This window comes from Medicago sativa, chromosome 4 (assembly GCF_051527215.1).
Source record: "Medicago sativa cultivar Bolivia chromosome 4, Bolivia_mono, whole genome shotgun sequence".
In the NCBI taxonomy this organism is placed as follows: domain Eukaryota; kingdom Viridiplantae; phylum Streptophyta; class Magnoliopsida; order Fabales; family Fabaceae; genus Medicago; species Medicago sativa.
The window spans coordinates 97,795,144-97,807,788 of record NC_140752.1 but is presented as its reverse complement, the minus strand read 5'-3'; the positions used below and the strand labels follow the sequence as shown (position 1 = coordinate 97,807,788).

The window sequence follows — 12,645 nt, the reverse complement described above, 5'->3', positions numbered from 1 at the left end:
CACGGGTTGAGATAACGTATCTTGTAAAAAAATTGTTTCGAAGGAAAAATGAGCAAATTAATGAATTTTGCACAAACATTATAAATCTTTATCAAAATATTGATGAGCAGCCTCGTACCTGACCAATTGTTACATATATTTGGGTTGTCATTGATTACAAAATGGAAGCAAAGAACTCAAGGTAAATAGATGGTAAATGATAAAGCTACAAAGTATTTTTCTCATAGTGTTACATCAACCATATTCCCACTGCATAAGGAAAAACATCTTTCAGGTCATTATCAAACTTATACAAAATTCTACCATCTAATGCTGACAAATTAGAAAATAATACATTTTATCTTTCAACACAATGTTCGTACACGGTTTCTTTCCAGTCCCAATTGACGTTGTCTTGACAATATCATGAAGAAACCCGATGATTTCCTAAAAAAAAAAAATTACATCTATAAGAACATTATAATAGGAGAAAACACATAAATAAATTAAACACATGACTATACCATATAATACGTCAGTTTTGAATTTTCCATCTTGAATTTCCTTAAATGGCTTAAAGCGAAACTCATGAGTAAGAACGTTAGTTAACTTGTCATCCTTCTGCACCTTTGTTCCAGAACCAAAAACAACCTTAAAGGGATTAAATGCAATGTCATTATCAAACACTTGACAATTGTACAAAGCATAAGTCTTTTTTTCCTCGATCAAAGTCTTCCAATGCTCCAATTCTCTATATCGAGTTATTACATGAACTCGATCACCCTAAATCTGAGAAAGAAACCAAAAAATATAAATAAATCAAAATGTACACTAATAAGTAACATTGATAAATCATAAAGGAAATTACAACGAATTTTAACTAACTCATCTAACCTTTGCATCACAAATAATGAGTTTCATATGTTGATTCTCATTACTACCAGTCACAATCCAAGAATCCAGCACTCCAAATCCTATTTTCCAAATGTCCAAATCATTTTTGAGATCCTTAATGTAGTCATAATCCTTTGACATTGAAAGCCATATATAGAAATACAACAATACATCATTTAATTTTATTCCCTTTGTTCATTAAATTCACAAATTTCTGTATCATCAACTTTATGGACCTCAATGATATGACCAAAACAAATTTACATCAATCAACTTTCGTACGGCTCAATGATATAATAGGAAAGAATAAACCAAATATGAAAAATGTTACAACTTTAATATTACTCACAAAAATTAAAATAACCCACATGCATCAATTTTTTTCAACTACAGTACCAGAAGCTAAAATAACAACTGTGTCAAAACATTACCATGAGCTAAAATTCAATCATCATGACCTCTACTATACTCCACATAACAAAGGAAGAATTTTCTACAGTCATGCAACATAACAATTTATGATACATAATCCACTAACAATTAAAAAAAAAAGAAAAAAAAACCCTTAAAATGCAGAATCGTGAAAAAAGGAAGAAAACCACCTATGATGAAGCAAAAACTAAAACAGTGTCGAAAAATGAACCCCTCAAGCCATAAAATCAGTCAACTTAAGTCATGCATGGTCTCAGAACCATGAAAAAAGGAAGAAAATGACCTCATATGAGCTGAACTTAGATATCGTTTGACCAAGGTTTTTTATGGTCTGAAAGTTACTTCAAAACAAAGTTAAAATACAAGCCTTTAATAAAGAAGTTAAAGTTGTTTGGTTTCTTTGTTTTTTAGTTTTAAAGTTATTGTTAAGTTAAATGTTTGGCAAAATATTGTACAAACTTTGATTTTTTTTTATGGTGTCCGGGGTTCGAACCCTGGACTTGGCATATATTTATGCATTGTTCCCATCAACTGAGCTAAGCTCACGAGGACAAAACTTTGAATTTATTATGAATTAACATAATAAATAAAAAAATGTTTAAAATATTTTCTGAACGCTAAAAATGTTAAAAAATAAAAGATATATTTTTTTTACAAATACTATATTTACTCAATAACATTTATTTTGTGTAACATAAAAACAAATTTGTATCATCATATATATATATATATATATATATATAAATGACTTGTTAAATATTTGAAAAGGAGAAACAATTTATGGAGCCTGAAATAATAACATAAATAATATCAAAATAGTTGTTTTTTCTATTTCAATTATACTCTATAACAAATTTCGTTATAAGAATACCATATTTTTGGTGTCTTTCAAAAAGATAAGAATTTATATTATATGATATTATATTTGTTACATTGTTGGTGTCATGGAAACAGATATGTTTAGTTTTTTTTAAATAAGAAAAAGATATGCATAGTTTGTTATGATATAAAGGTGCAATATATATATATATATATATATATATATATATATATATATATATATATATATATAAGTATAATTTTTCTTAGGCATCTATACCTTTTTTGAAGAAAAGACTTCTAAAATTTTACTTTTAATTAAAATCATAATTTTATAAAAATAATCATACGCATTATACAACGCCAAAAAAATTATACGCATTAGCGTAACAAAAAAATAGACACACATAAAGTATTGCTCTAAACGCTAATATGTGTTTGTATATTTGCGACGTTGAAGATAGAAAATAAAAATATTTGGTATCATTAAATGACAACGTGATAAAAATATAATAAAATTCCTTTGAAAAAAAAGGTAATAAAATTAAATGGGACCTTCTTAAAAAAAATTAAATGGAACGGTTAAAAAAAATTAAACGGAAGAAAAAAACATATTGAAATATAATATTAAAAAATAATAGAAAAGGTTCTCAACGTGAATTGAAGAGAGAAGTTTGTGAAATGAATTGTCGAGAAGTAGTTTTTCGAAGTACCATTCAACAACTTTTGACCAAAACTCATTCCATTCTATTTTATGCATTAAAAAAAGTACCTTTTCTAATAAATACTTAATTGATATTGTATTAGGTCCAACTTCTCCTTAAAAATGTAGAGAAATTGAAAAAAACCAGGTCAAACGGTATCTTAATCTTCCATAACGGCAGTCTAAAAGCAACAGTATTTGGGAGAAAAAATTGAAAAATAGTTAAAAATAAAAAAAATTGGAAATTAGTTAAAAGTTTTTAAAAATATAAAAATTGACAAATTGTTAAAAAAATTGGTGAGGTAGCAATCAACCAAGCAACACTGAAAAAAATCATATGCATTAGCGTAAAAAAAACAGATAGACGAACAAAAAATATTACTCTAACGTTAATGTGTTGTGTATATATTCGCGAGGTTGAAGAAAGGAAATAAAAATATTTGGTATTATTAAATGACAGCATGAATAAAAATATTTGCGAGGTTGTGATAATTAAACGATATTGAAATTAAATGGAATCTCCTTAAAAAATTAAATGGAACAATTCAAAAAAATAAAATAAAATAAAGTTAAATGGAAGAAAAAACATATTGAAATATAATATTAAAAAATAAAAGAAAAGGTTCCCAACGTGGGTTGAAAAGAGGTGTTTGTGAAATAAATGGTCGAGAAGTAGTTTTTTAAAGTAACATCCAACAACTTTTGGCCAAAACTCATTCCATTCAATTTTATGTATTAAAAAAAAAGTAATTTTTTTAGTAAGTACTTAATTGATATTGTATTTGACCTAACTTCTCCTTAAAAATATAGAGAAGTTGAAAAATAGTTAAAAGTTATTAAAAATATAAAAATTAGAAAATAATTTAAAAAAATGGAGAGGGGCAAAAATGGAAATTCACACGGCATGGTGAGGTGGCACTCACCCATAACCATGAATTTGAAAATTACCAAAAATGGAAAATTATATGGCATCAAATTTAATAAATAGTATATAGATAGATAGACGGCTGAGATTAAAAGGAAATAAGGGCTAAGTTGCTGAGGTTCCAAGAGGAGGGGCAGGGTCCATTATTACAGCACAACAATATTGTTGTTGTTAGATTTAGATTTGGACGGAGCTTTCAACTCAGCATAGCATAGACACAGTCTCGCCCTCACCCTCGTTTCCATCGACACCAATATACTATTACTAATAACTAAATCACACTTCAAAAACCCCCATTCCATTCCAACACATTTTCATTTTCATTCTCATTCAATATCCTATTGGTATTGGTAGGTATAAAACTTCAACTACTCACTTACTATATCATTCATCATTCTCTGTTTATTTTCCATCACATTCACTATCTCTGTTAAATTACAGAAACAATTATGGAGGCAACAATGTCCGCAGCATGCAAATCTCCCACCTCACCATCCACCGTCACAGTAACTCACAATTACTTCATCTATCTATTAATTCATCATTCTCAATTATCATTCCATTAATTAATTAATTAATTAATTGATTTCATTTCTGAATCTGATTGATCCAAGGGTTTATTTGCGGCGAGAGGAGGAGGAGGATTCAACAAGAATTCACATTTTCAGTGCACTTTCTTGACCGGAACCAATAAGGTGAAGTTTCCGAGGCAAACTACTCAACCTTGTAAACAACGCCAAGCGCGTCATTGCGGTGCTCTTCGTGCTACTTGTCGTCTTGACAAGATTTTGGTTGCCAATCGAGGCGAGATTGCTGTTCGTGTTATTCGTACTGCTCATGAATTGGGGATTCCTTGTGTTGCTGTTTATTCCACCATTGATAAAGATGCTCTTCATGTTAAATTGGCTGATGAATCTGTTTGTATTGGTGAAGCTCCCAGTAGCCAATCGTACGTACTATACTAACTCCATTAATTCAAGCCGTGTCAGCGTCGTATCCAGTGTCACTGTTTTATAAGTCATGGTTAATATTAAACTGCAAAAATCAAGTGCATTTTTGTAATTAGAATGTGTTTCTTTTTCTTTTTTTCTCTGTGCAGGTATTTAGTGATTCCAAATGTTCTGGCTGCTGCTACCAGCCGCCAATGTACCATGTTGCATCCTGGATATGGTTTTCTTGCTGAGAATGCTGTGTTTGTTGAAATGTGTAGAGATCATGGAGTCAATTTTATTGGACCTAACGTGAGTGGAAGGACTAGACTCTGCATCTTGTACAATACTGCATTTCTTTGGTTTATTTCTTGTGACTACTTTAGTTAAGGGATTTACGTTTTGAGTTTATAATATGACATTCACTTTCAAATTTTTGATTGAACGAGACTTATTCAAACTATTCTCTATTAAATCTTAAAACTAGCTTGAACTACATGAATTCCACTTCCAGTCTGTAAGCCATCAATGCATCAAAATGATATTAGTTTATAAACATGGTGTTATTGTATGATGGGGATTTCTGTTTATCCTCGATGATTGCAGAAAACAAAAATTTCTAGCTACTAGCTGGTAAGAAAGTTTTGTTGGAGTGTGGCATGACTAAAATGATAGTATTGTTAACACGTATGCAGAAAACGAACTTGCAAAGTTATGTTTGATTTTCTGCTGTTATGCTTGTTTTGTTCATAAAGTTCTCAAATATTTCCCCTTCAAATTATCTGGTAAAACTGAAAATTTAGCCAAACCTTTCAGCCTGACAGTATTCGGGTTATGGGTGACAAAGCAACTGCAAGAGAAACAATGAAGAAAGCAAATGTTCCTACTGTTCCAGGAAGTGAGGGGCTTTTGCAGGTATAATATTAGACACTGGTAGTATTGATAGCATCAGATGATCAATAAAAATTCTGAAGTAACTTTCAGATTCCATGACATCAATTTACTTATAAGAATTCATTATTTGACAGACCACTGAAGAAGCTATCAGACTGGCACACGAGATTGGTTTCCCTGTGATGATCAAGGTAGATTGGCTTATAGTTCTGTATCTGCACAGCTTACTGCATTTTTGGTTAATTGGTTTCCCTTGTGCCCATTTGAACTGAATTCCAATTTTTCTGGTTGACATTTGATCATGCTTACATTATGTACTCTTAAATCCAATAATGTATATACTCGTGTCTGTGTGCGTCCTCCAAAGCACAACTTACTACATTTTTGTTTTTCTGTCCCTTAATCGGTAGAAATATACTTGGGATGATGAATCTTATTTGAAAATAAATTTTTATATTGAAAATTTTAAATTTCTTGTGGACATATAAGTGATGTATGACCCTTGAAATGTTTTTATCATTTGGAACTGGAGGTTTTTGTTCTATTGCAGGCTACTCAACTTACTACCATAATTATGTTATTATGTTTGTGATACATTTAAAAAAATATGTATTGGTTTCTATTATAGTCTTATGATTCATATGTGCATTCGTTTCTTTCTTTCTTTCTTTTTTTTTTTTTTTGCTAACCCACCGTAATAGGAACTTTGACACCAGTAGGTGCCCAAAGGTATCCCCACGGCTTAGGCCAATTATGGGATTAATCCTTGAGTCAGTGGTTATTTTTTTATTTTTATCAGGGCTGGGGAATATGCATTAGTTTCTAATACAGTCTTTCACGATATGTTTGGCTGCTTACTTAAACCAGTTGAATGGGCCATGTAATGTTCATGTGCAAAGTTTCCCTTTGCCAATTTATGTGGACTGACAAACATATGGTGTTTCTCAGGCAACCGCAGGTGGTGGAGGACGTGGCATGCGTCTTGCTAAAGAACCTAAAGAGTTTGTGAAATTATTACAGGTATTTGTTGCTGTGTGGTAGATTTTGTTCCATAGTCTGTATTATATTGCAGTTTTTTATTTATCTGTTTAAAATCAAATGGAATAGCCATATGCAAACGATAAAAAGGGTAACCTGAACTCAAATTAATATTAATATAGAAGCCATAGTTGTCAAATCTACCTATAATCAGATTTAAGCAAAAAACTTAAGGAAGCAAGAAATGGTTATGCCCCGAGTTTTTTTTTTATTGATTTACTTGGGGCCAACAGGTAGAAGAAGGTTTCTTGCGGTTTCAATGCAACAATAATTGCTATGCGATGAATACATATCTGTAGCAGAAGAAATTTTAGGGCCAGACCTTCACAATTGATTCTGATTGAAGGGATGGTGTTATTGTCATTGTAAATAGTTCTAGAGTTTATCCCATTGATGAGGAATATGTGTGTGTGTGTGTGCTTTTTTGGTAAATGTTTTCAATTTGATTTCTTTACAGCAAGCTAAGAGTGAGGCAGCTGCTGCATTTGGAAATGATGGGGTTTATTTGGAGAAGTACATTCAAAACCCAAGGCACATTGAATTCCAGGTAATGTTTGACTGTAGCCCTATTCCCTTCTGAAATCTGCAATTTCACTGTAACCTGGGGATCACATGAATCCTCGGGGGAATTATATCTATAGAGATTGTGGATCCAAAGGAAACATTCAAGGTAGGATTGTTCAAAAAGACAACCTCAAACTTCTCATCAATGCAATAATTGGTTGCTTTCATCAAATGTGAATGTCCTGTCTGTCTACCTTGGAAGCCCTGAAATAGAATTTCAACTGTGCTCGTTGATTGCATCATTTAATTTTGTTAACTAAATGTATTCAATAACGAAAAAGATATACTCCCTCTGTTCGTTCTTAGTTGTCCTTTTAGAGTTATCTACACATACCAAGAAAACTAATAAGTGTTGTTACTTTTGATTGAATTATTTGTTTTTTTCCCTATAATACCATTAATTATTTATCATCTCATTTCACCTATTTCTCTACTGTAATAAATACTTAAGGGTGCTGTTGACAAAACAATAATCAATGTTGCTTGAACTTTGAGACGACAAGTAGATAAGAGCAAAGGTTTTCTATAAAAGTGCAAGTAATAAGGAATGGAGGGAGTATTTTCAAACATAAAAAATTCCTGACCACTTTATAATTCCGTGAGCTTTAATGGTCGCGTGCATTTATAAATGATAATATTGTGTCTAATTCATCGATTTATGTTTTTATGGCTTGCAGGTTCTTGCAGATAAATATGGTAATGTTGTTCACTTTGGAGAACGTGATTGCAGTATCCAGGTCCTTTGAACTAGTATCCTCAATCTCTTATCTTTCTGTATCAGCACTTAGTCTTTCTAAATAGCAGTTTGCATTATGTGTACTAGTACTCATTTTGCACAAATGACATTTATGAAAACTGTGTTCTATATACATGAAATTTCCCACCTTAGTGAATTCAAGATAAAAAATTAAATATACTATTTAATACATATGAGATGCTTTTCTGACTGGAGTGTAAATTTTTTAATAATTCTTATTGCAAAAGATTAAAGTAATGTTTTGGCCCTAACTGAAATGATTACATTGTCATCATACTGATTATTTTAAAGTTTCTGTTTTGTTTTGTTCCCTGTGGAATTTCACAAGTGTGTAACTAATGCTGATATTGCTGGAGGATTAACTATGTTAAATACAATTAAAAGACCTTGAACTTGGTTTATCATATGGTTTCAATTTTATGAAACAAGTTTAGAGAATATCAAAAGTTGTGCTGATTTACTTTCCCATTATGTAATGATATTTCAAGAGATCTCACCTGAAGTAATTATTCATATTGACTGCGATTTTTATGCAGAGGCGTAATCAGAAACTGCTCGAAGAAGCACCGTCTCCTGCATTGACCCCAGAGTTACGGAAGGCAATGGGAGATGCAGCAGTTCAGGCTGCCGCATCTATCGGTTACATAGGTGTTGGAACGGTTGAGTTCCTTTTGGATGAAAGGGGTTCTTTTTACTTCATGGAGATGAACACTCGTATCCAGGTTGAAACCGATTTCTAATATACTTGTCTAGGGATGATAAATGTACTTGAACCTAATAGGTTCTGCTGTGCATATGATTTTTTCTTATCGAATGGATTTGTACTCGGGCCCAAGTTTGTTAAATCACAAAAATATGTGGATGTTAGTGCAGATTTAAGTACTAAAGTACCCGACCTACCCTATACCTACTAACAATTGAATTTGATTAACATTAGCGGTAACGTAACGTATTTGTTTTAAAAAAACACAGTAAAGAGAGAGCATGGTCCTTTCAATTAATGTGCAGGTAATTGGTATGGGGCTGGGTTAATAAGAGCTCATCATGTATAGGTATGAGGGGACATGTCATTTTCTAAATTGTTGATTTATGAGCATGGATATTCTAGTACAGTAATATCTTACCTTCATCTCATCCATTACCATCTTTATGTTTGTCTAATAAGATACCCTAGACAAGAACTTTTGATAGAAAATGCCACATGTTCAATTTTTTGTGAGGTGTGCTGATTAGTTTCGGTAATTAATTCTTTTGTTTTTGTGGGTGGGGGTATTGGTTGAGATCAGGTTGAACATCCCGTGACAGAAATGATTTCCTCAGTTGATTTGATAGAAGAGCAAATTCGTGTAGCTATGGGAGAAAAGCTTCGATACAAACAGGTACTAAAAGAGATATTTTACTTGCAATTTTTTAGAATCTTTCTCTTATCATTGTTTTTCCTACAGGAGGATATTGTACTCAGAGGACATTCCATTGAATGCCGTATCAATGCAGAAGATGCTTTTAAGGGATTTAGACCAGGGCCAGGTATCTTGATGTATCAGAGGCGTATTTCTGTATAAATGTGTTAAAAGATAAATTGTAATACAATTTCATTCTAACACCAGCTTCCTCGGCTGTAACATTTACCTAATGCACAATAGATTACATATAAACAATTCACCAAAAAATAGAAGATTACATATATACATTGGGTAGTTTTTATCAATGAGCTTCTTTTCCTCATTTGAAAATGGTTTGCCAAGTGTTTTGGATTTTATGGTTTTCATTTGTTTTAATTGAAATTGAAATTTTGTTGATCTATGGAATTTTCTCCTTTCAAACAACAGGTAGAATTACAGCATACTTGCCGTCTGGTGGTCCATTTGTCAGGATGGATAGCCATATTTATCCCGATTATGTTGTTCCTCCAAGCTATGACTCTCTTCTTGGAAAGGTGTGCCAATCTGTTCTCTTCGTAACATTTACTTGTCATCCGCATCTCAGTTGCTATACTACATAGTGCATCTCTTTATATTTCACATGAAATGCAAACGCATAAACTGTATATATATCTACTGAATGTATTCAGTTTAATGAAACCAACATCTAATGCGAATATATACTAATCCTTTTGTTACTCGATTAGTTTTTAAGTTTGTCAGCGAATGTTGGTTCAGTACCGAAGCTAAGAATTTGACTCGTTTCTTGCAAGAATGTGGGCTAAAATCCCGTTACCGATGTGCATACCTCATTGGTGGGTAATATGATAAGTACCTTTGTAAGGTTTGGTTGATTCTTGAGGATTCCCTGACCCTGCGGAGCCACATAGACAAAACTCGCGTAGACATATATTTATAAAAAAATAGTGTACTTTTGTGCGCACAGCCTCTTTGTGGTTGGGCTTTGGGATTTACGTAGTGATAGGTATAAATATCGATACCAATAGGGTGATAACTATTTTCACTTATGACTTTTAACATTAGCTGATTGTACAAGGCAATGTTTTATTTATTTTGTATGACGCTGTTTTTAATTTGATTGAAATTTGTATTCTTGGAATGTACAACACTCACCCGTCCCGTCTCTAAATATAAAAGCTTCATTGGACTATTTCATACAAATCAAGAAAATTAGGCAGTACAATAAATTTGTCATCAATGTGTATTGATTTTCTAAAACTGCTGTTCAATTAAAGTTTCCCACTTCTATCAAGAGTCACTACCCGTTTAAATATTAGGCTTGTAATATTTCCTGAGTGATGACAACATTGAATTTATGTCTTTGTTGCCCTACACAAGTCAAGTGGAAATCATCGATGGATGAAAAGAGAAAAAAGTTGAGGGGTTCAATTCAATGTATTTAATAAATAGGATCTAATATATTCCACATGTGTTTCACAGTTCACTTTATAATTTAAAACAATATCTAATATATATTTGTGTCTTGAGATATGATATGGTGAGAAGAACTTAGATGCAATAAATGTTTTTCTTAATCTGAAACTCTTCCTCATTTCTTGAGTTCGCGTACTTTTTGCAGCTGATTGTATGGGCTCCGACTAGAGAAAAAGCAATTGAACGCATGAAAAGGGCACTCGATGACACTATTATCACAGGTAAAGCAATCTGAATTTTGTTATTGTGACAATCCTTTAGATATCTGTACTTGGTGTAAGTCAATTGCATGCCAGAAGCCAGGAAATTGATGGAAGTCAAATACTTTTCCTTTGCACCTTGTTCATTCACTTTGCAAACAGAACAAAGGAGTTTGTTTAAGGACTTGAATTCTCTGCAGTTTGAAGCAAATTGCAGGAGTTGCAGTTTTCTGATCTTAGGGTTCAAATCAGTAGATCTTTGCCATTTTGTTTACTATAATATACGTTTTAAGGGTCTACAGTTTTAAATCCTTCTGTTTTGAAAAGAACTGCAGATGATAATGATCCTTGGTTTAAACTCTTAGCTTTCTATGATATCGCTAACACTTTCAATTTTGTTACAGGAGTTCCTACAACAATTGATTATCATAAACTTATCCTTGACATAGAGGTAGGTGCATCTTTTATGTAATTTTTTGCTGACTTGTATCCTTTAATAGTATTTTATGTCAATCATAACTCATAATTAAATTAACTAATGTATGCAATATCCTTGTATTACAGGATTTCAAAAATGGCAAGGTTGATACTGCTTTTATTCCAAAGCACGAGGAGGAGTTGGCTGTGGTAAGAACTAATATAGTGCTGAATATATTTATGTACCCTAGCGATGGCTTTCAAAATTATATCTCCCTGTTGGTGCTGCTGTGGAAATGTTTTGATAGGAAAACACTTGATAGGAAAACACACACGAACATGCCTTTAAAACCATTATATGTGATCTTTCAATACTATTTCATGGCTAATGGTTGTTCAAGTTTTGAGAATATTTGGAAGCTTTTAAATTCTAGCACTCTTTTCAACACTTCTTCTCTTATTGGCTGAAATTCATGTAGCTGTGGGATCCACTTAAATTTCATCCAATGAAAGGGGTAGTGTTGAAAAAGAGTATTAGAGCGATTGTTGCAGACTTGCAACACTTCTATTTTTGTTTTGTTTGATTTTGTAAATTATTTTTTGTTCGTGTCAAATGCAGCCCCCACAACAGAAGATGGTATTAGTTAACAAGGTGGTGACAGAACCAGCTGGCTCGACTGCCTGATGGATATTATGACTATCTGATGACACCTCCTATAAAGAATTTGCACTGTTGTAATCAATATGTAGTCCGCGTGTGCTTGAGAAAGTTCTAATGAAATTTTGATAATTAGTCTCCCATAATTATCCGTTCAATAATTATTTTGTAAAATGATTAATTAATTTCATGTTTAATTTATCACCCCAAATATTAGTGCTAGGTTATGGGATTTCACCATGATTTTAGATGATTGTTGTCTCATTTCATGTTTTGTAATTCTTATACTAAGAACACACATTTAGATAGAGTAATAAACTGCATCATATCTAGCAAGTTGAATTTAAGGCATGTTTCAATTTGTCACTAGACTAAATCTAGCTTTTTGTGAAATTTTAAATATATTTTAATGATCTTTTCTCGTTGTAAATCTTGCGTACTTTTGCATGACTGTTTTAATACACCATATTTATTTCTTGTTTTCAACCTAAAATCAGATATTGTATGTAATCTGTCTTCTCTTTGGACTTCCTAAGAAATTGAGAGTAAAATATTTGATG

At 32.1% G+C, this 12,645-nt stretch overlaps 1 protein-coding gene and 1 long non-coding RNA gene across 5 annotated transcripts; one reads left to right on the top strand and one right to left on the bottom strand.

Annotated features, from left to right (window-relative positions):
• Window positions 1-299: 299 nt before the first annotated feature.
• Window positions 300-1,005, bottom strand: LOC146934399 (uncharacterized). The gene is made up of 3 exons (XR_015008460.1): window positions 874-1,005; window positions 504-768; window positions 300-426 (listed from the first exon to the last, which is right to left on the bottom strand). It is a non-coding gene; the product is annotated as an uncharacterized LOC146934399 (long non-coding RNA).
• Window positions 1,006-3,905: 2,900 nt separating this feature from the next.
• Window positions 3,906-12,515, top strand: CAC2 (acetyl Co-enzyme a carboxylase biotin carboxylase subunit). Of its 4 annotated transcripts, none has more exons than XM_085706283.1 (17): window positions 3,906-4,102; window positions 4,194-4,258; window positions 4,367-4,701; window positions 4,852-4,993; window positions 5,498-5,596; window positions 5,710-5,766; window positions 6,524-6,595; window positions 7,071-7,160; window positions 7,855-7,914; window positions 8,471-8,656; window positions 9,221-9,313; window positions 9,380-9,461; window positions 9,764-9,870; window positions 10,956-11,031; window positions 11,415-11,461; window positions 11,575-11,637; window positions 12,047-12,515. In XM_085706283.1, the coding sequence occupies exons 2-17, from the start codon at window positions 4,202-4,204 to the stop codon at window positions 12,110-12,112; spliced, it is 1,632 nt and encodes a 543-aa protein (XP_085562409.1). In that variant the 5' UTR covers window positions 3,906-4,102; window positions 4,194-4,201; the 3' UTR covers window positions 12,113-12,515. The 4 variants fall into 4 exon arrangements, with proteins under 4 accessions (XP_085562409.1, XP_085562408.1, XP_085562406.1 ...); XM_085706282.1 differs by having other exon boundaries at window positions 3,906-4,106; XM_085706280.1 differs by having other exon boundaries at window positions 9,221-9,461.
• The last annotated feature ends 130 nt before the right edge of the window (window positions 12,516-12,645 follow it).

Coding starts and splice junctions, on each gene's coding strand:
- CAC2 (XM_085706280.1), top strand. CDS start 4,202: ATGGAGGCAACAATGTCCGCAGCATGCAAATCTCCCACCTCACCATCC. Junction 4,994..5,497: donor TCAATTTTATTGGACCTAAC/GTGAGTGGAAGG, acceptor CAAACCTTTCAG/CCTGACAGTATTCGGGTTAT. Junction 7,161..7,854: donor CAAGGCACATTGAATTCCAG/GTAATGTTTGAC, acceptor TATGGCTTGCAG/GTTCTTGCAGATAAATATGG.